The 20,253-nt window shown below is 48.3% G+C and overlaps 1 protein-coding gene across 1 annotated transcript in view; it reads right to left on the bottom strand.

Moving 5' to 3' along the window:
- GALNT17 (polypeptide N-acetylgalactosaminyltransferase 17) overlaps positions 1 to 20,253 on the bottom strand; it is a 213,574-nt gene that overhangs the window by 124,454 nt on the left and 68,867 nt on the right. The window contains exons 3-5 of the mRNA XM_005236543.4: positions 12,719 to 12,885; positions 3,654 to 3,828; positions 920 to 1,117 (exon numbers count right to left, since the gene is read on the bottom strand). Coding sequence (XP_005236600.1) covers positions 920 to 1,117; positions 3,654 to 3,828; positions 12,719 to 12,885 — 540 coding nt within the window. The remainder of the gene's footprint in view (positions 1 to 919; positions 1,118 to 3,653; positions 3,829 to 12,718; positions 12,886 to 20,253) is intronic.

A 20,253-nucleotide genomic window follows, 5' to 3' on the forward strand; every position in this document is an offset into this window, starting at 1 on the left:
CCAGCACGCGCTTATGACAAGTAGGTCCTGCTTGATGAACCTCCCCTCATTCTACAAGATGACCCACTCAGTGATGAGGGAAAGGCCATGGATGGTGTCTACCTGGACCTTAGTAAAGCCTCTGGCACCGTTTCCCACAGCGTCTCCTGGAGAAACCGGCTGCTCATGGCTTGGACAGTCGTACTCTCCACTAGGTAAAAACTGTCTTGGTTTAATGGTCAGATTTGATGATCTTAAAGGCTTTTTCCAACCACAACGATTCTATGCATCTTTATATGCCCGAGGACAAGCCTTCTCCATATTAAGTGTCACTTCTGGTACTTAGGGGCTCTTAAGGGGAGGTCATTGCCCTCTGCATACCGAGCAGCCCCCGTCTCCCACCCACACCCAGCTATTCCCTCTCCTCCTTACATTTCGTCCAAATGGGCTTGTCCCACACCTGAAGTCTGGAGGGGCTGGACAACCTGAGATACATTTTTACAAAGTTTGGCCTGAGAGGAAACATACTTTTTATTCAAGAAAAAAAAAAAAAAACAAAACAGTACTGTATTTTGTGAACTCAGGCTCAGTTCATGACACAGGAATAATCAATCACCTTATTCCTTATGACTTGCAAAAATTAATGCTGTAATTAAGGTGAAGTGACTTTGTCATATGCAGTTAAACGTAAGACTGTACAAATCTACACAGTTCCTATACTCCCCCAGAGGTTTTGCACATTGTTACCAAATAATACCCCTTTCCAAATCCCTTCATCCTCTCAAGACCCTTCCTGGCATGTGTTCCAGCCTCTCTGAGCCGGCTCACGTTATGACACTACATCCAACCCCCCAGGCTGGCATCTCATTTATCCTCCTGCATTTTGCCTTGCTGCACCCCACCGCCGCAGAGCGCGCAGCCCCCAGGCTCCATGATGTACCTGATGGGCAGTGAGGGGTCTCCGGCATCCCACCAGTCCTTGGGGGGGCTGATGTACATGCACCACAGCTCCCAGCTGTACCCATGGGCAGAGTTCTCGTACCGCTGCACCTCGAAGTTGTCCTGCTTGATGTTGTCTATGGAGGGAAGAATGACCCTTCTCCGATTTTCCTGAATTCGTGAAAGCACCGGCTCAGCCCTGAGTGGTAAAGAGAAGCAAAGCACAGGAAGACACAGTTAATTTCTCCCGTAATTTGTAGATGAACACCGTAGCTTTCGTACAGCTTGTGCACTTAAATGAGGATAAGAAAAGAGCCATTCCTGACACCATTCAGTCAATGGAAGGGAATAACCGATCCCTCTCTCCTGCAACACGCCAGCCTCTGCCTCGCCCTTCCACTCATCTGGGCTTTTATCCGTGTGCAAATGGCACAGAGGCAAAGCAGTCATGCTACCAAGTTTAAAAGGTTATTTCTGAAAGGCTTGCCCAGCCTTGTCAGCTACAAGGGAGATGCTCCACCTGGACACGTCCCTGGCGTGGAGCTGCCACAGGAGCACAGGGGGCAGCTGCCACACGTGGAGCTCAGGAGCTGCAGCCCTGGAGGTCTGGGCAGGTTTAGCGCTCTCCTGCTCAGCTGGCCATGCAAATTCATGGACCAGCTGAAGCTTTCAGCACAAGGAAAGGACTATCTTCACAAACTAGAGGCATTAAGCTGTGGAAATTAATTAAAGCCTCTGAAAGTGGATCTTATATCTTTGCCTGCAGACCTACTATGCCATGTTTTCTCTGGTGTGCTGGTTTAAAAAGGCGTTATTGAATAATAATTCCATATTCTGAACTATTTAATTTTCAGTTTTGCAGCATGGGCCAGCTGCACAGGCACAAGCAGCTCAGAGAAGGTGCTCAATGACCACCTGGAGACTTTCCATCCAAGAGCTACAGACCATCCAAAGAAACAGCCTCAGGATGGACAACAAGGAGTCAGCTCTTTCCACAGCGGGTAGTTAAGCTGTGGAGCACCTTTGCCCAGCGGTGCTGTGAATACCCGAGGTTTACATGGGCTCAATAGGAAAAAACTCAAGAGAAATGCAGTGAGGGTATCTAAATATATAGACACTATGTCTGCCTCACATCTGCAAATTGTTTGACTTCGCTAGCATGCTCTGAAGGAATATTGTACATCCTAACCCTGCCTGTTTATGCTTTCCCGTGCTTCTGGCTATGGTTAGTGTCACAACATCAGGCTAGACAGGCTCTCGGTTTGACGCAACACAGCTGCTCTCACATACTCCTGTTCCACCTGGCTCGTTACCCCGTGCACAGGCGTGATGTGCATCTGCAGGGGAACTGCACACGGATTCCTCTGCTGTCACGCACGGGTGGGCATCCTGCATGAAAACCATCCACAGGCTGGGAAGCCTGGCTCAAAAACTTCCCTTTTGCACAGCAAGGCCATGAAAGATGCATTTTGCTTAAACCATGCTTTAACTAGTCCAGTCTTCCCCCAAATAATTTAAAAAACAAAACAAAACAAAATAAAACAACCTGCGACCCTAGGCAGAACAGGGTAAAGTATTGAAAGCAGGACTATCAGAAGGGTCTTTTTTTCCCTTGGGACACAGTTTGAGGACTATAGCTACAAAATTCACCCCTGGGACATTTGAATGTGTTCAGAGCTGGGGGGGTGCTCACCCTCACCTCTGCAGCCCAAGAGCCACCGACTGCCCTGGGCTCAGGCTGCCAGCATGAGGAGTAACTTGCGCTCTGGGTGCCTCCAGTGACAGCGGCTGGTGCAGAACACCAGTGCCAGTCAAGCCCACGCAGCAGAAAAGCTCACTCTCTATCCCTAGAAAAGATGTTTCAAGAGGTCTGGAAATGGGAGCTTTCTCTGTGTTTCAATAAAATCAGGTGTGAGGACTTCATGACCTGAAGAGAGGAACATTTAGCTGGGAATACAGATATCAACATAAGAAACAACTCTTAAAGACACCCTTCAGCTGCATTGCTGTTACAAAGAATTCATAACTGCGCAGAACTTGTTTGAAGCTGCTAAAGCATTTTTCTGGTGGATGTTACTCTCTGTTCAAATTAGACACAAGTTAGCATCTTCTACCTCCACTTTTCTGAACATGGATCATTTACTTTTTAAACTCGGTTAGAGAAAAGCAAAAAAAAAAAATCAGATCACTGTCAAGCTCCTCTCATGTTCTAGACTCAAACTTAAGCCACTGGAACTCAAATGTTTTGAACCTCTGAAAAAATCCTTGCGAAACACCTTTCACTGCTTCTGCACCTCTGAACTCATTTCCCAGCTGCAGAAGAAACAAATCAATCTAAACCATCCAAGCCTTCCCCAGCGGGGTCCAGCTGCAAAAGGCAAGGAAGCAAGAAATATTTCCTCTTTCAATCCATTGTTGCTTGGGCTTTTTTTTTAAACTTACAGAAATTATTTAAGGCTAAGGAAAATGGGAAATCAACCTGAAAAATATAAACAGAGGGCAGGGGAGTGTGCACACATAAAAGGAGGGAAGAGAAAAGGGTTACAGAAAACAAGGGCAAGGAAAGGTTTTCCTTGTACATTCCCATCGCATCTCATCAGTGGCCATTCATTACAGAAAACAGGATTAATAAATGAGCGGACTTATCTGCAGGCACATCCTTACAAAATGATGGACTGTCCCTTGTTTAACGCACCCCACAAGCTCTAACAGAGACCTTAAGGTTGAGCACCTACCAGCCAGCAGTGAATTCCACGTGAGCATCAAAGAACCCAGTGATCTGGCCAGTGGCAGCTTTCCAGCCTTCAATACGAGCTCGGATAAGGCCTTCCCTCTTCTGGTTGCGCACCACCTTCACAAGGCCTGGGTACCGTTTATTGACGTATTCTTCTAGCGGTGCCTTCAGTTCCTCTAGAGAAGAAGCGCCAGAGAACCCATTGAAATGGTGCAACAGTTTTCACCTGAAATAAACCCACTTTATTGATGTATATGAGCATAACTTACTAGAGCCACACAGCTCTCAACACCACTGGGAGGGATATAATAATTTAGAGTTCATCACTGATGACTTGCAAACGACCACACCGATGCTGGACCGACCACAACCCTTACAAAAGAAATTCAAGGCTGCCAAGAGCATTGCTGTTGGATAACTAAGGAGCCCTTTAGAGGCAAAGGGCAGCAAGAGGCCAGCTAGATCACCTTGCAATATCTAGGTATCACCCCACTGAAACACAAGAATAGAAAGAAGTCATCCATGGATGCCAGACACTAGTGCTCTGAATTCCTGATGGAGATTTTAGCTGAACGGATTGCTAGAAATGCTGCAAAACCCATCTGAAGTAACTTAAATTACATCAAAACTGTGTATGAGCTTCACTATCCTTTTTACTCAGCTACCAGAGTTCTTGGCATCTGCCGTATGTTTTCCAAGCCTGCCACCAGAAAAGTCGAAATTCCCCCCGCTTTTATGGTAGGATGAAAGAGATTTTGGCTTTGTTCAGGAGATCCTCATACTGCCTAGCTCCTGTTCGTTGGAAACTTGATCATTTAATTATGTTGTCTGAGCCCATATACGTTCTATGGCTGTGAAGGTAATGGATCTGTCAGCCTGCAGTCATTACCAGCATTAAACTTTTTTATTGCTACAAGTGTTGAGTATAAAAGACACAAAGGACTTTGAACATGGAAGCATATGAAAGGTTACAATAAGGGGTAAGTACTAGTATGTTTTTTTTCAACAATTTGGAAAAGTGCTAGTGTTCTGCCAGAAACCTTGATCCTTTTACTTGCTAGTGTATCAGCTAAATGCACGAAATCTACTGATGAGAAGTACTCTGTAAAAGCTAAGCAATACCACTGTGTACCAACACGGACTCTTAACACCGTGAAAGCAGTTCCCAAGAATGTCTCTTATCTGTAGGAGGCTCCAGGACAGCAGAAAATTAAGATATGGTCTGTGACCCCAAATTATAGTCTACTACCCTTTACACATGCTCACTCTCAAGGCAGGGGGCGGGGGGGGAGCTACCATTAATATAATCCACATGGTAAAATACTTGAGACGTATGAGCTATGAGCACACATGGGCTCCTACACGAAGGAAACGTGGCCATGGAGAGCAAAAGAGCAAACAGCAAGTCCCATCTGCTGGGCTCAGCCCAAGAAATCATCAAAGGAAAAGGGATTATCTGTTCCCTTCCCTTCCGTGCCCTCTTCCAAGCACATAAAATGTGCTTTCTTCAGGCTGCCTTTTTGGGATGGTTCCCCTCACACATCAATTTCCCAAAAGTCTAATTTCACTTTTATGCTGAACTGGGAATAAAAAGAATAAAGCAAATGAGCCCCTTCCTCAATTCAAAGCATCTGCATCACATACATACATCACTCAGCAACTTCCATTTCATGCTGAGCCACTCAGTGAAAAAAACAGTATTTTATTGAGATAACAACTCTCCCAAACGGTTTTAAGGAGACAGAGACACAGATTTCTTGACAGATGAAAACCCAAAAGCATAGTGCTGGCATCTCACGTGGGTTTGTCAGAAGGTAAGTCATTAATGTTGCAGACCACTGCATTACAGCCTAGACTGAACAATTAAAACAACTTTCAAATTCGAGTTTTCATCTCAGTTGAAGGAAAACAGGAAAAATCTCCATGGGAATTGTCTGAGTGGCTTGAAAGAGAGTATAGCTCTAGTGGAACAGGGAAGAATTGTTAACGTCATGTCTCAAAGGCAGCGAAGAGTGAAGCCTGAGAGACTCCTACGCCCAGCACGCTGTGTCACCAGCAGCTGGTCAGAAACTCCCTGGGGAGCCACAGCCACATCCTCCTCCTTTCTGAAAGGATGCTGGACGCCCACCGGTGCTGGGAGCATGAAGGCCAGTACAGCACACCTGTGCACCTGCGAAACGGTGCGAGGTGACCATGGAGGGCTGGTCAAGAAGATGTTTATGATTAGCATCATCCTGACCCATCACCCCATTCATTAGCAGAGACCAGAGTGCCCCTTCTCCTGCCCACAACGCACGCTACAAGCGTCCCAAACGGGCTGCTACCCAAGTGGAGAAACGCTCAAGAGAGACGAAAGCATTAACCAGACATGGGAAAAGTAGCTCCAGGCCCTCTCTTCACCAAAGGCTTCCTTTACAACCTTGCACAGATTTCCAGGCGTTGCTCCCTGCCCTCCCTTCCCATCTGGCTCAGCCCACAGCATGTGCCTTTGGGGTGAGAACCCGCTTGTGTAAGGTGCCTGCGCAAGCGCAGGGGGCAGAGAGGGCAGCCGCACATCTGTGCTGGCCTGTGCCAGCCTCTCGCCCTGGTCTGCAGCTCCGCAGGAGCGGGGTATGGTGCACAGTGGCTGCCAAGCACCATTTTGGTATTATGAGATACACACTTGGCACTCTACTGGGTGTGCAGCCAGCAGGCACAGGGACGGGGTGGGCTCTGTATTTCATTTCTCAGCACCTCCAGAAGTGCAGGTGTGAAAAATCTGGTACTGGGTAACAGAAGCGAAATGCCAGTCTCCAGGAATGCTCCGCAGAACTCCCACTCACGTATCCAGCAAGCCTTGGCTCAAGCCTCCCCTCGCCACCGAGTAGGGCTGACCTGGCTGCGGCAAAAAGCATCAGTGGAAGCCCCGCATGGGCAGAGCCGCACCGTCAGAGCTCCCCGGCCCCAAAGACACTGATCCCATGGGACCAGGTGTGCTCAGCTCCTTCCACATGAGGTCTGGCAGGCTGGAAATCATAACTCACATGCAAATCTAATCTTAATCCAAGTCATTTGAAGTCACTCCTGATTTCACCCCACGTTCTCCTTCACTCAGCACCCGCTCATTGAGTGCCATCAGCATAACAGGAAAACAACTCACGGCAGCTCTGACGTGCGTTATCCAAAAACACGTGGCTTCAGGCCGAAGGTGCGGAGAGCTGCTGCATTAAGGTCAGTAGCAGTAAAGCTTTTCGTCTGTCATATGAACTTAAGAAATATTTCACTCCCGACTGTTGTACCTTTGCAGCACGCACCAGGGCTGTAATAGGAAGGTTGGGAGGTCTGAAGGAGTATGCCAGGAATTAAAAGACTTGCACTAACGGACAACAGCAGATACCCTTCGCTGAAGGGAGTCAGCTTCCACATGAACTGGCAACCTGGCCTTTGGATCTGCTGTTTCAAGGGCTTCATGCAAACTAAAGCAGGGGAGTAAGCATCTCACAGTCCAGATAACTTGCTGCCATTCTCTCATCTGTGCCTTCCACAGGGTCCTAACGGTGCTTTCACCCCTTCAGCTCACTGCTGAAAATGAGGATATGTACTAGATACTAAGCCAATGACAATTTTGGCGTGACAATCATATGCATAATAATTCTGGATGCAAAGTAATGACAAAGGAAGTCAGGAGCTGAGGTGGGAGCAGAGCAGTGGCTCCCCAGCTCACCTTCACCCTTCTTAATCCAAGGATCACTTATTTAGGCCACGCACCCATGAGGGATCCGAGTGGGTGGACCTACACAACCCACAGCTTGATCCAAACTAAGCACTGCAACGGAATCTAGAGACTCCTTTCTCTTCTGTACCCTGCGGCCACCACACTCACGCAGCCTCTGAGCAAGCCCACTGCACCACCCTTCAGAGCACACCCATGTAATTCCTAAGTCATGTTTATTAAGGATGCAATCCGTATTTGTACATGGGAGTCCTCGTGAACATTTGGTCTCTGCTGTTGCATCAGCTACTTCCAAGGAAGGTTTGCAGAGAGAAACCCTACTGAAAATGCCAGCAGGTTCAATTTCAATCCTGCCTTTTGTTCTCCATCTGTCCGTATCAATCTTCACGGAAGGGCAAGTCCAAGGAACTAGAATCCAATAGACCTGTTGCTCTATTAAAAAACTAATCTGACAGCTGCAGTGACTTACATTATCTATCACAAAGTATTTTGTCACCTACATGAGCTGTCTGGGAAATAGGCCTGCCAGAGAAATTGAACCACCTGATGCCACTGGAAGTAACCACGCACTGACATCAGCCCAGACGCAGCCACGGGAACATCCACTGCTCAGTGCTCCACACTGCAAACCCTGCCCAGATCTCCCCAAATCCCGCTGAAGTCCCCAGAACTAACGGTGGGAACTGCCCGTTGCTGCACAAAGGAAGGAACAAAGACCAAGGGCACCAGAGGAGCCCAAGGAACAACCAACAGTAGAGAATTTCTTGAATGATGATGCCCAGGTGGTCCTTGGGAGCAGACTGCCGCTCCTCTACACCCCTAAGGAAAACATAGTTGTGTTTGCCAGGCTGAGATGGGTGGGAAAAGTCTACAGAGCCCGAGGCTGTTATCAGAAACACTGAAGGCTGGGGGACGCAGGAGTCAGGGCTGGGAGGGCGCCAGTGCCATGGGAGACACCAGCCCCCCCTTGCCCACACCCTCGCCTGCCTGAAACACCAAAGCCATCGTGGGTTGGACTGCTGCAGCACGAACTCATAAAAGAAACTCCTTCAACAGGCAACAAATGAAAATGAGAATTTTTGCAGCGAGACTCAGAGCTGGGTGAGTCTCTGAAGCTCTTTGCCTGCAAACACTGAAGAGGAAACGGTGGCATGGGGAGCAGGTGCATGAATCCATTCTCATACAGGGCTACAGGCAAAGCTGGTCCCCACTCGGTGCACTTGCCTCCAAGGCTCTGGTTCGTTTGGTTTAGCAAAAGCTAAACAGAGACGAGGGGAGCAGGTCTGCTGCCCTCCTCGCCCCGGCAGGGCCTGCAAGCCTCGGACCTGAGCACACTGGGGCAGCACCAGGGCGGCTGCGCCAAGCGACCCATCTTCAGTCGGAGCAGCTGGAATAAGGAGGTACTTGGGTTGGAGCAGCACCAAGCAAAACCTGAGATATGACTCGGCTTCTTGCAATTCTGTTAAAACCTTCCTCGAAACACAAACAAAACCCAAGTGAGCCAGCTCCCGGGAGAGAGCGCGCGCACAAGCTGCTGTTGTTGCTGTTGAAATGAGCTGCAAACCAAGAAAGCGATATATCAAGTCACAGCTAATATGTTACACCGAGGTAAATTACAACCCATAGCGTGTCTCCCTGAGTGTAGCCAGCTCCTTTAAGAAGTCTTTTATCCAAAGGTTTTCTTTTATACGAAGAGGTTTGCTTTTCAAAGAGATATTATCCCAGATTAAAAATACTAAAAGGCAGACAGCAACAACAACAAAAAGAAGAAGGTGATGATTAAGCAACAGACTCAGACAAAGTGTGCAGCTGCAAGATAACATAACATCTCAGGGGCACATTGCTGCATCCCTTCAACAACCTAGGAAATATGTTATCACTCAGAAACACAACCTGTGCACCGGCTTTGTAATTACACCCCTGCAACAAACACAAACAAAAGCAGCCTCAAAAAGTCTTTATGAAGTATAATGTGCAGCTCAAGGGAGAAGGGGGTTCAAACTACAACTCCCCAAGCTTCTTCCTTCAAGGAGGGAATTTTTTTCCTCCCCATTACAATACATTGGTATCTTTTATCTATTTACAGCTCAGATATAAAGAATCAGAATGACTGTGTTTATTAACTTTTAATCTCTCGTTGTATACTCCTCTGTTGTGCAGTGGTGTTGTACATACCACGTTACAACAAAGCTAAGAGCAAACGTCTACTGAGTCTTCAGAAGCAGTTCGTTCCAGTCTGAAAACCACAAAACACCGCAAGGTTTTGATCGTGTCTGTGTAACTAGTTAGTGGCCCACCTGAAGGGCAAGTAACAGCTGGGGTGCGCAGGGTGCGCAGCTCTTACCTCTGTCCCTGGGACTAATTTTAAGACTTTATGTTGACTTGGAAATCCCAAAGGTCTTTTAATGTTTGCTTTGGGAACACGCTTTGTTATTCCATCACCCTTAGGAGCTGTAGTTCCTCTTCACATCTGTGCAAAGTGCTCCCTGACAAAACCTACGCAGAAACCCCACGGTGTGAAGCCCTGACATAAGTGTTGAACAACAACCCCGTGGGGTACACACCCCGCCAGCTGCCAGCTGCTGCTCTCTGAAGGTCACCATCCTTTCAGGGGTACAAAACCCAGCCTCCAAAGGCTCTGCCCGGGCTACAGCAACGAGCCATACACCCACAGAAATCGTCTTTCCAACACTCAAGGCTGCTCATAAAGAGGCTAAAGTCATTCCTTCCCTTGCTCAGTCACAACCGCGAAAGCTGCATCCATGCAACCCCATCCTCTGCTCAACACATATGCTTGATCCTCCAGGATTCATCTCTAAATCTTAGAACTCACGAGAAACTATTTTCCCGTAATTATTTTCCTGTAGAAGCCAAATGTACGTATTACAATGACTCTAATATCTAAAGCATCAACAATATGATGCTGCTATTGCTGCTCACAATTACTTCCTACCATTAGTGGGTACTATATGACAACGTTATTACCATTAATAATTCTTTGCTGTCAGTGAAGCTCCTTGTTGATGCAGAAAGCAAATGTATGGGTCCCAGAGAGACATTCTGGTTTGTATCATTCTTTTACATGAGAAAACTAGATTATTACACGCTTGGGAGGAGCTCTCCATAAACACCTGCCAAGTTACCTCATTATCGTCCTTCAAACCCCTCCTTAAAAAGATCGTTTGTCACGATGCCTACAAAGATTCAACAGCACAGTACTGACATTTCTAACTAACCCTACCAGCTAGTAGCATCACCTCATTCCCGACACCCACCCTCCTTGTACACTTCCATTACAAGGTTTCTGAGGACAGAACCACCTCGGTGTTCAGGTGTTGTACAACCCAGTCCCGGCCCATCACTAGGGACCCTGGGCACTCGCAATCCTGATGCAACCAATGCATCCTCTGTTGGGATCCAGAGCACACGTCACCTAGGTGCAACAGGAGGCTGGGATTTTCCCACCTCCTGCATGTGACGCATGAATTTGTCCCTCGGTGTGGGTCAGCTCCCTGCATCTGCATCCCTGGCTAGGCGGGTGCCACAGGACACTCCAACACAACCAAGGCAGCTTGGTCAGCCTGCAAAAGCAGGCTCAGGGATGTGTTTGAACACGCTGCAAGCTTCGGCCACCTATCTCCCTGCCCTGTCAACACCCTGCCATCATCCAGCCCCACCACCAGACCCCACCAGCACCAGCCCAGCCCTCGCAGCAGACTGCCAGAGAAGCTGGTGCCTTGCAATCTCAGCAGCGGATAAAGAGATTTCATTCTGCATCCTCACCGCCAGCTGCAGGCTCGGCTTACTGGGAGGGTGATGCTTTTTGAAAGGATTTGTTTCATTGTCTTGTGCTTTTCAGTAGTGTCTCCAGAGTCCTTGACTCAGTATTAGCCTCAGTGCTGCATACTGAATGATGGGTGGGAGCTGTTCAGAAACATGTTTCTTTGTGCATGGCAATGGGTAGAGAAGCTCAGTAATTATTACCAGTGGGCTCTCCCTTAAAGAGCGTTCTTCCCCTCCACCCATCGATACAGTAAGATTTTGAGAAGCAGCATCTCATTTTGAAATTTTGAACCCCTTAAGCACTGGGCAATGCTAAATACTGCAGCGACAGATCACCTGCACTTTCTCCTGGCTAGCCAAACCATTCCAGTTCCAAATCCCACAGCTTCACTGGTGCACATCATGCTAGGTTTTGCACTAGAGCTGCTGTGATTTCCATCAGCTGAGGAGCTGCCCTCCTGTTTCTTTTACTGGTAATTATAATTCATCAGCTTTCTATGGTGCTCATTACTGTGGTATTTCAGTGCCTATTTTTACAGGCTTGAATAGCTTGCTGTATACCATCTCATCTCACTGCAGACAGACGAGCAACCTCTCAGGCTCCCTCTGGAAATGAGCTCTCCACGTCCCACACCCTCCCTGTTCTTCCCTTCCGATCGCAACATCCACAGCACATGCCTGTTCTTTTTTTTAAATAATACTAAAAGCCTGCAGTACAAATCAAGAAGGCAGTAATCAGAGTAACTTAACTATTTGCTGTTCTTCATTAAGATTTTAACTACCCTAATGGGATTCTCCAACTGTATATTGGGGGGGGGAAAAAATCTTGGAAGAATCTCGGTCTGAAAATGCTTCCACATGAAACCACCTCCTGCATCCTTGTGCTACCAAGACCAGCAGGGAAGGGATCACAGCAGTGACCGAGCAGGTGGAACCAAACGACACATGTGTAACGTGGGAAGCCAGAGAGCCCCTTTCCGCATTCTGTCACGGCCTGACCTGAGCACACTAAGTGTGTTTGTTTCCTCTTCTGCCTCTTTATTTATCCTTCTCATATCAAAAACATAATGTAAGAGGACAGAGGGCCTCTGCAGGGGCCCAGCCATTTAGCAAGCCTTGGACGGTATTTTGCAGATAGGGAAACTGAGGCACGCGCAGAGAAAGTCTCATTTCACACCCCTGCCAGGGGCCAGTGCAGGGTAGCTCGCTGGGCTCTTGTCCCTCAACTTTGTATTAAGTATTTCGGGGTGCACCTCCGCAACCAAAGTGCTGTTATGAGAAACAAGGACTGAAACCAGACTGAATTTTAAAGGTAAGATCATTTCTGGTTTCTTTTAGCCTTCTACCTTTCAGCTACACTTTCCATCAATAATTATCTCAGATTCTGACTTTGGTTTGATGCTGTTCCACTGTCGCTACAGGAGAAGGCTGGTGTGGCGGCCAGCACGCCCCACACCCCACACCTCCCAGCAGCGTCACCGCTCCCAAAGCAGTGTGACTGCTCCACCAGGTTTTAAGGAATGAAACGCCCTCTGGGTGTTTTGGAGATCTGGGATCCCAGCACCTCTAACCTTCATCGCTGTTGTCATCCACAAGGATAATCTCCTTCAGGAGGTGAGCTGGCGTGTGATTAACCGCGCTGTGCACTGACCGCAGGATAACAGAGAGTGCTTCGTTCACGAAGATGAAGATGATGGAGATCTGGGGTAGGTCCTTGCCGTATTTCAGCTCTTTGCACCTGCAGCACGAAGGGCAGAGAGAGAGGCATGGTTAGCAGAGCACACAGCGCAGCGTTTGGAGCCAGGCACACACTGAGCAGTGCCAGATGATGCCGACATCCCCCCCGCCTCGCACAGCCAGTGCCACCCGCGGTCCACAGGGCTGTCGGCATGAGGCAGCAGCGCCAGAGCCTCCTCCGGGCTCCGAGAGCACTGAGGGCAGCGTGCAGAGCACGGCTGAGGCTGGGCACACAGGGACACCACCCATGTGTACGTGGGTAATGAAAACCAGCCTCCAGAGGAGAGAAAATGGTTTTACCATCTAACGTGAAACTGCTCGCTCCTGTTTTGTTTTAAGATTAATTGGTGCTCAGAAGCCAGCCTTGCTCTTAAACGGCACTTGTGAATTTTCTTCCCATTTGCTTTGGAATGACATGAATATGAAATGACTCTTGGTTAAATGGTCTTAATAAATGTTTTAGCTCTCTCTGCAGATACTTCTAAATACATATCTGTCTGGAGCACCCCAGCAGAGCACTGCCATGGACTGGTGTCTTTGTACTTCACAGCCAGAATAGACAGGTTAAAACCAAAAACTTGCCACCACTGATCTGGGTTCCAGGAGTAATTGCTTAACTCGGGCCGGGTTTGTGGCTGGGCATCTGCTTAGACGCATTTCTGGGTGTCAGAGAGGGACGACAGCGCAGGGAGCTCTCAGGTCACCCTCACCAGCTCTGTCCCTGGCCAGCAACAGGTTCACGTTCCACCGACACGCCAGACCCTGAGCCCATGGAGCTCAGCACGGAGCAGAGCCAGGGCAGCTCCACGTGGAAGGGATGTCCCAGGCAGCTGCAGCTCCCCGGGGAGCGCACATCCTTCCCAACGACGTACAGGCGGCGTGTTCAGGCCACACTTTATCCTCACCAGAAACAAACCTTAACGAAGTACTCGCAGAGAGCAAACACGCAATCTCCAATACTTCAAAAAAATTAATCCAACTCTCCGGCTTTCCCTACAATAATGTGTGTGAGGGAAGAAAATGAGCCACCACGCTCCCTTCTCCGCATTCATGACAGATTAGACATGCAACATTAGCAGTGTTCGCAGAATTACAATGAGCATTTACCAAGTAAATCCTGCCCAGATAAGCAAGGAAAGACCGAACGCACAAACGACATCATCCCAGGGTTGCTTCAAGCTCATTGACTCCCCAAGAACGACTCCGTATTTAATTGTGCTGGGTGTTTCTCAGGCAACAGCAGGCATTCTTCAGACTCCAAAATGAGACTTGGGAGACAAAGATTTTCACAGAAACACGGTTCTTTATGAATCTTCTCTAGTTAAGCAAGTATACTGGATAAAAACAAGGTTGTATTTCTTGATTTAACTACTGCTTACCCTAAAGCAAGCCAAGCTCTCTACAAAAGGGAGCATGCCGAATACAGAAAACTACCTTCCAAAGGGAAGATCTCTCTTTAGAATGAGCGAACAGTCGTGATGGGGTAAAGTGACAAATGACCCTGAAATCCTACCATGGGAGTCAAACTAAACTGACTCAGAGATTAAAAACCTGCTTTTCATACACGTCAATACATGCTAAGCTGAAGAGAAGGTGGTCACAGCAGCAAGAGTATTTCCTTTTAATCATTGCACACCTCTGGGCAGCCTTCCCCCGGGGCGTGCTTCGGGGGGATAACGAGCTCAATTTATGATCAAAGAGGTTTGGAGGAAAATCCAAACCAAGCCCTTTGAGGTTCATCTCCCGCTCATTCGCATTCACCCTGCACCACTCTTTATCAGGGTTCTCCTTCCTGGATTGCTGAGGACAGGCGAACAAAGATACACAGAGAAGAGATAAATCCGGGGAAGGAGTGGGCATGTCAAATACCCACATTGTTCATATGCACAAAGCTGCAATTCTCCAAAGGCGGGCGGGGGGTGGCGGGGAGGCAAGGGTTTGCGCGAACACCGTGCTCTCAGGTGGCTCTGGTTGCAACCACAGGAGATGGGAAGGCAGCAATTTAAAACCAAATCAACATCAAGTTTGTCAGTCTTCCTCGCACAGGTCCTCTTCAACTGCTGGTGCAAAAAGCAGCCAGGCTGAGCGACGCTCTGCCCGCAGCCACGTGCTGGCGGACTCCAGCCCCCGGCTCCAGCACAGCGGTTTGCTACGGACAAGCTGACCTGTCAGCAGATATTCCTGCAGCATGCAAAGAAACACCTGGCACACCAGGGCTCTCCTGCGGCCAGAGAAAGGGAAAATAAAAATTAAAAAAAAAAAAAGGAAAAGGAAAATAAAAATAATTTTTAAAAAGTGCTTGAGCTCAAACATAATTAGAAGGGCCAGCAGAGAACTTGTTAGAAATAGCAAGAATGATGAGTACACAAGGTGGGAAGTGAGGTTTTCGTTGGTTGGTGGTTCGGTGCTTTTCTTGTTAAGTATTTTAAATAGAAAAGGGACTGACCTGGACTCTGTGCTTCAGCCTTATCGTTCAGACCATTTACAGGGGGAGGCAAAGAGGTATGACTGGTTTACTCTTAGAAACAGAGACAGCAGTTCTGGGAGGATTTACTGTCCCACGGCGAGTTGGCAGGTCAGGACGCTGTGGGTCCCACCGGCAGACGAGGCTGCCCATGGCTGCAGCCTGCAGAACTCTGCCCCATCCACCTCCCGCAGCCCAGCCCAGCACCTCTCCAGCCCTAAGGGGCTGCACTCTCTGCGTGAGGTGGGAAGACACATAACGTGAAACCTCCGCCACCTCCAGCACTTCAAGCGGAACGTGGAGGAACGGCACAGGGCAGCCAGCACCGAGCCCAGGGCCCAGCTGGGGCAGGGACAAGGGGCTGGGGGACGAGCCCCAGGCAATGCAGGGGCTATCAGCCCACACCTGAGGGACATGTCCCCCTCTGCCCACAGCCACCGCCTTCGGGCGAGAAAGCGCTTGGCTGCTCACCGGGCTACCTTCAAAATTCAGATCCCGGGCCAAAATACTTCCAAATTCCAGATTCAGGTCTTGCTAATTATCCCAAAAGGGACACATGGGGCCAGGACTGGATCCCAGCACCGCTGCAGTCCTCAGCTCAGACCGTGGGCTGGTCTCTTTGGGGATTAGCAAATCAATGAGATAAATGTGATACTCCAGAAGGTTCTCAGGGGAGCTCGAGACCAAGCAGCACACGGGAGACAAGAAGCTCTAGGAATAAACATGTGCTGAGGCTTTTGCAAAGCTCTTCTAAAACCTGAATTAACAGCAAAGCAAATCCATATCTTACACGTAGGCTGGAAAACCTTTGCAGCAGCTCCTAACATCTTCTAGGGGAGAATCTCAGGGTTTATTTCTAACACTCAGCTCACACCGCATCTGGCCTGCCCACAAACAAGCCTCGGTCCAGGAAGTTGGGATTTTCAAGGGAACGCTCCATACATTTGAAAACTACTGAATTTAAATAAAATACAATGGATAGACCGCCACAACGTGTTCCTGTTGGTGTCAGTGACTAGCTACCCATGGGATTAAAGACCAGCACTTCGTTTCAAATTTAAAGTTGCCCACTTTCACTTGTCCATCGTTACCAAAAGGCTGCCTCAGACACTTTTTCCTGCCCATGTTCCAGGTGCTGAACCTGCAGGTGGACCCGAGGCAGAGCCGCAGGCCCCAGGCACAGAAGGGCGATACCTGGCCTGACCAGGGACAACTGAGGAGGCTGCAGCTGATGCCTTGCAATCAATCCCCTCTCTGCTAGATGAGAAACACTCAACTGGTATGGCACAGAACACTACTTACTTGCCAACAGCTGTAAATTAATTAGCACAGGTTACACAATAACATTTCCCTGCTAAAGCCTGCCCTCTCCACTTAAATGTAGGCTGGCACCTGCTTGCAGGATTTATATCAAAATACCAGGAATCAATAGCCAAAAGAAACAGATACCTAACATTCCTGTCTCTCATTTAGATCAATGGGTTATCAGAGTAAGAGGCATTTTATGTCCCATTAAATCATGCTTGACTATGTCCCATTAAATCATGCTCACAAAACCAAGTTTCAAGAGGCTGGGAAAACCTCCCGGCATCTGGCATTTCGGCATCCAAGCACCTCGCTGAGCTCTCACTGAGAGGTGTCACTTGTCCTTAAGTTGGGGAGAAAGGGGGTTCATTCCATCCTTGGTCCACAGCTCTCACACGTCTTTTATTCACTTCAAAAACAGACTGACAGACCAACCACAGATACCGGACCCAGCATGAAACCCTGCCCAGCCTGTCCACGGAGCAGTTCCCCGTGTCCTCCCCACCGGCCCCGCAAGGGAACCAGGGTGGCGGACGGGCGCAGGGGCTATGGCACCACTGGGCTACGCACACTGTCACCTTTCTTGGGTCCAAAACCTTTACTCTACATGAAACCCAAGTTTGCAATCAGGAGAACACACAAGGAAATATATGAAATAGAATATATTAACGGAGGATATTTTTTACTGTGAATTCCTTGCAATTACTGCTTTATGTCCAAAGCCATTCGGAACAAATGAAGGATTAGATGGGGAGATGGGGGAAGGAGAAATACAGCTGAGTTTATGCTGACAGCTTGGCATACACCAGGCCGTATCAATCAAGAAAACTGATTTCAACACACACACACAAAACCAACAACCTCCCCCCCCCCCAAAAAAAAAACCCAAACCAGCCACCCCAGTTTTGCTATTATGTATGTTTGTCTGCTGCAGGAGCCTGGCTTTGAATCCCCCGATCACTTGTTTTATGCCCACCACAGAGCTGTAAATCTGCTCTTCAGTGCAGCAAGTGAGATCAGGGTGTTTACTGGCTGTCCCAGCAACAGAAAAGGGATATCCTATCATTTACTGCTCTGTGATCCCACAGCAGAAAAATAGCCTGGAACCACAGCAAGCACTCCTGGAGCACAAAGAGGCCACAAAATGGCAAGTAACATTTACAAAACACTTCTTCCTGCTCAGGGAGATTTAACACTATCCCACTCTATTACTCAATTAATGCGTATCAACTGTCTTCTGGGGCGCAAAGCTATTGCCATAATCACCCAGCATCACACTGTCCAGTATCAGGCAACTGAGCCAAACTCAGGTGGTTTCTGCACCTTTACTGTCCCAATACAAGCCATTTATCATCACTAATCAGTGCAGCTTATGAACACCCGGGAACATGGACTGACCCAGGGCCGAACAGGCACTCACGTGGCTGACGGTTCAGCTGCAGACCAAGCCGTGCTTGCGCAGAGCTGCCGGTGGATGTCCACGCCGACAGTGTGACTCGACAGGTAGAGTGTGGTGCGCCTCCTCCTATGGATGACAGGTGCTGTCCAGTAGCACCTTTCACAAAAAAACCCACCAATCTAACTGAAGATACAATAACGCATTATTTTCTTTCAAAGTCCATAACCACCGACAACAGGACCATGAACTCATCCTCTGGAAAAAAAGAGCAACAGAGTTCGGTCCAGAGAGGGGCTGGACAGACAGACTTGCAACTTGCTTTCCTTCCCAGATTGCAAAGCAGAAACACTGCTAATGCTGAGAGATCCAGTAATCACTAATCCCAGGGGCTGCATCAAAGATTATATTCATCGCTGGCTCTAGAAATTATCTTCCACCTTCCGTGATACGTCTCACTCAGGCCATCCACTCTTGACAGCACACACATCTATTTTGCACAGAACCTCAAATCTTCATGACTGTCAACTTTTCCCTAATTTGTGCCTTTTCTACTGCCTCCTTCCCCCCAGTTCAACATAAATATGCCTACCAAAGTTTTAAGTGACGATTAAATACCATTAAGCAGAAAGTATAGCTGTCCTCACTTGCAGTGAGGAGGCAGAACTCCATAAATTTGAAAAGCCTGCTTTGGTCAGATGTGCCTTGGCTTTCAAATATGTCCAGTGTTTTAAAGGTCATACTTGGATCTAAATAAAAACAGGCTTCATTGGGCTATCTGAAAACGATCCATCAGTAAACCTGATTTTCCTACTGATATATTTCTAATAAATCATTCTTAATGCCTATTCTCTACCCTGGAGTCCCCTGGAGCCATCCCTCCAAGTGAGGAATGGGGTGCAGAGGTTGTCTGTCAAGACCCAGAGATGAACTGGGAGGACTATCAGGTGGTAAAGAGGTATTAGACAAATACTGTTGAAGGAAAAGTATCCGCTGCTGCAGACCCAGAACACTGATGATGTGGTTAAATCACAGTTTTAAGCAAGGTAGAGAAAAATCTAACCTCACACCTACCGTGCCTTAAAACACTTGGGTAAAACAGTCTCACCATCTGTTTTGAGACGTATTTTTGCATTGTATGGAACCACACAGACACAACATTTTGCCACAAGCTGTTTTCCTCCAGGCTGGTGCCACCCCAGCGCTGCCCGAGGCACGAGGCATGGTTTGGAGCAGAGGTTCTGGTTTGGAGCAGAGGTTCTGGTTTGGAGCAGAGGTTCTGGTTTGGAGCAGAGGTTCTGGTTTGGAGCAGAGGTTCTGGTTTGGAGCAGAGGTTCTGGTTTGGAGCAGAGGTTCTGGTTTGGAGCAGAGGTTCTGGTTTGGAGCAGAGGCAGAGGTTCTGCTTGCAGGATTTGGCCATTCACCCTTCGGTGTGCAAATGCACGCCCCAAAGCGCTCACCCAAATCTCCACCACAGCACAACCCCTGCTGTGAAGGTCCCTTCTGACCCCACGCTCAGCTCGGTTCCTTACTGTAAGTGATGCCAACACAACGGCAGGTGAAGCCAAACAGAAAGTTCAAGAAATGCCAATGAAAAACAAAAAAAACCCTTCTCATAAAAGCAGCACTCAAACGTGCCCTACATCACAAGGGAAGCAGCAGCGCATGGGGTCCTGGACAAGACCATGGTGCCGAAACCAAAGAGCAGAAGCCACATCAGAGCCTGAGGAGAGGACAATTACCATCCCCATAGCTGCTTTTTTATTTTTAAACACACACCTAATGAGTAAGTGAAGCACTCCGTTTAGTGCTCTACAAAGCACAGAGGGATTTTACCAAATCCTTACATTCAATAACCGAGAGAAGCCAGCAACCCTCCTATATGCTGCGCACAGCAGGAAAGGGCACTAGCGTGCTGAAGATCCCCAAAACACAGTCCCACCCCAAAGAACAGCACCAGGTGAGACTAATTCCTGCTCACTTTGAGCATCAGTGCAAGGTAACTGTTGTCAGGAGAAAGTAGCACGTCCTCCTTGGAGACTGAAAAGCGGTGCAGGCTTTAAGCTTCCCACTGCTACCAGTGCAGGAAGGGTCACCGCTTGACAGCTGCAGAGACACGGGAGAGTGATTGCCCCAAAGACAGTTACTGGCAGAGCAGGAACGTAGAAGGCTGCTGTAAAACCCTGGTATCAGATTAGACTAAG

The sequence above is a fragment of the Falco peregrinus genome, chromosome 2, assembly GCF_023634155.1.
Source record: "Falco peregrinus isolate bFalPer1 chromosome 2, bFalPer1.pri, whole genome shotgun sequence".
Classification (NCBI taxonomy): Eukaryota; Metazoa; Chordata; class Aves; order Falconiformes; family Falconidae; genus Falco; species Falco peregrinus.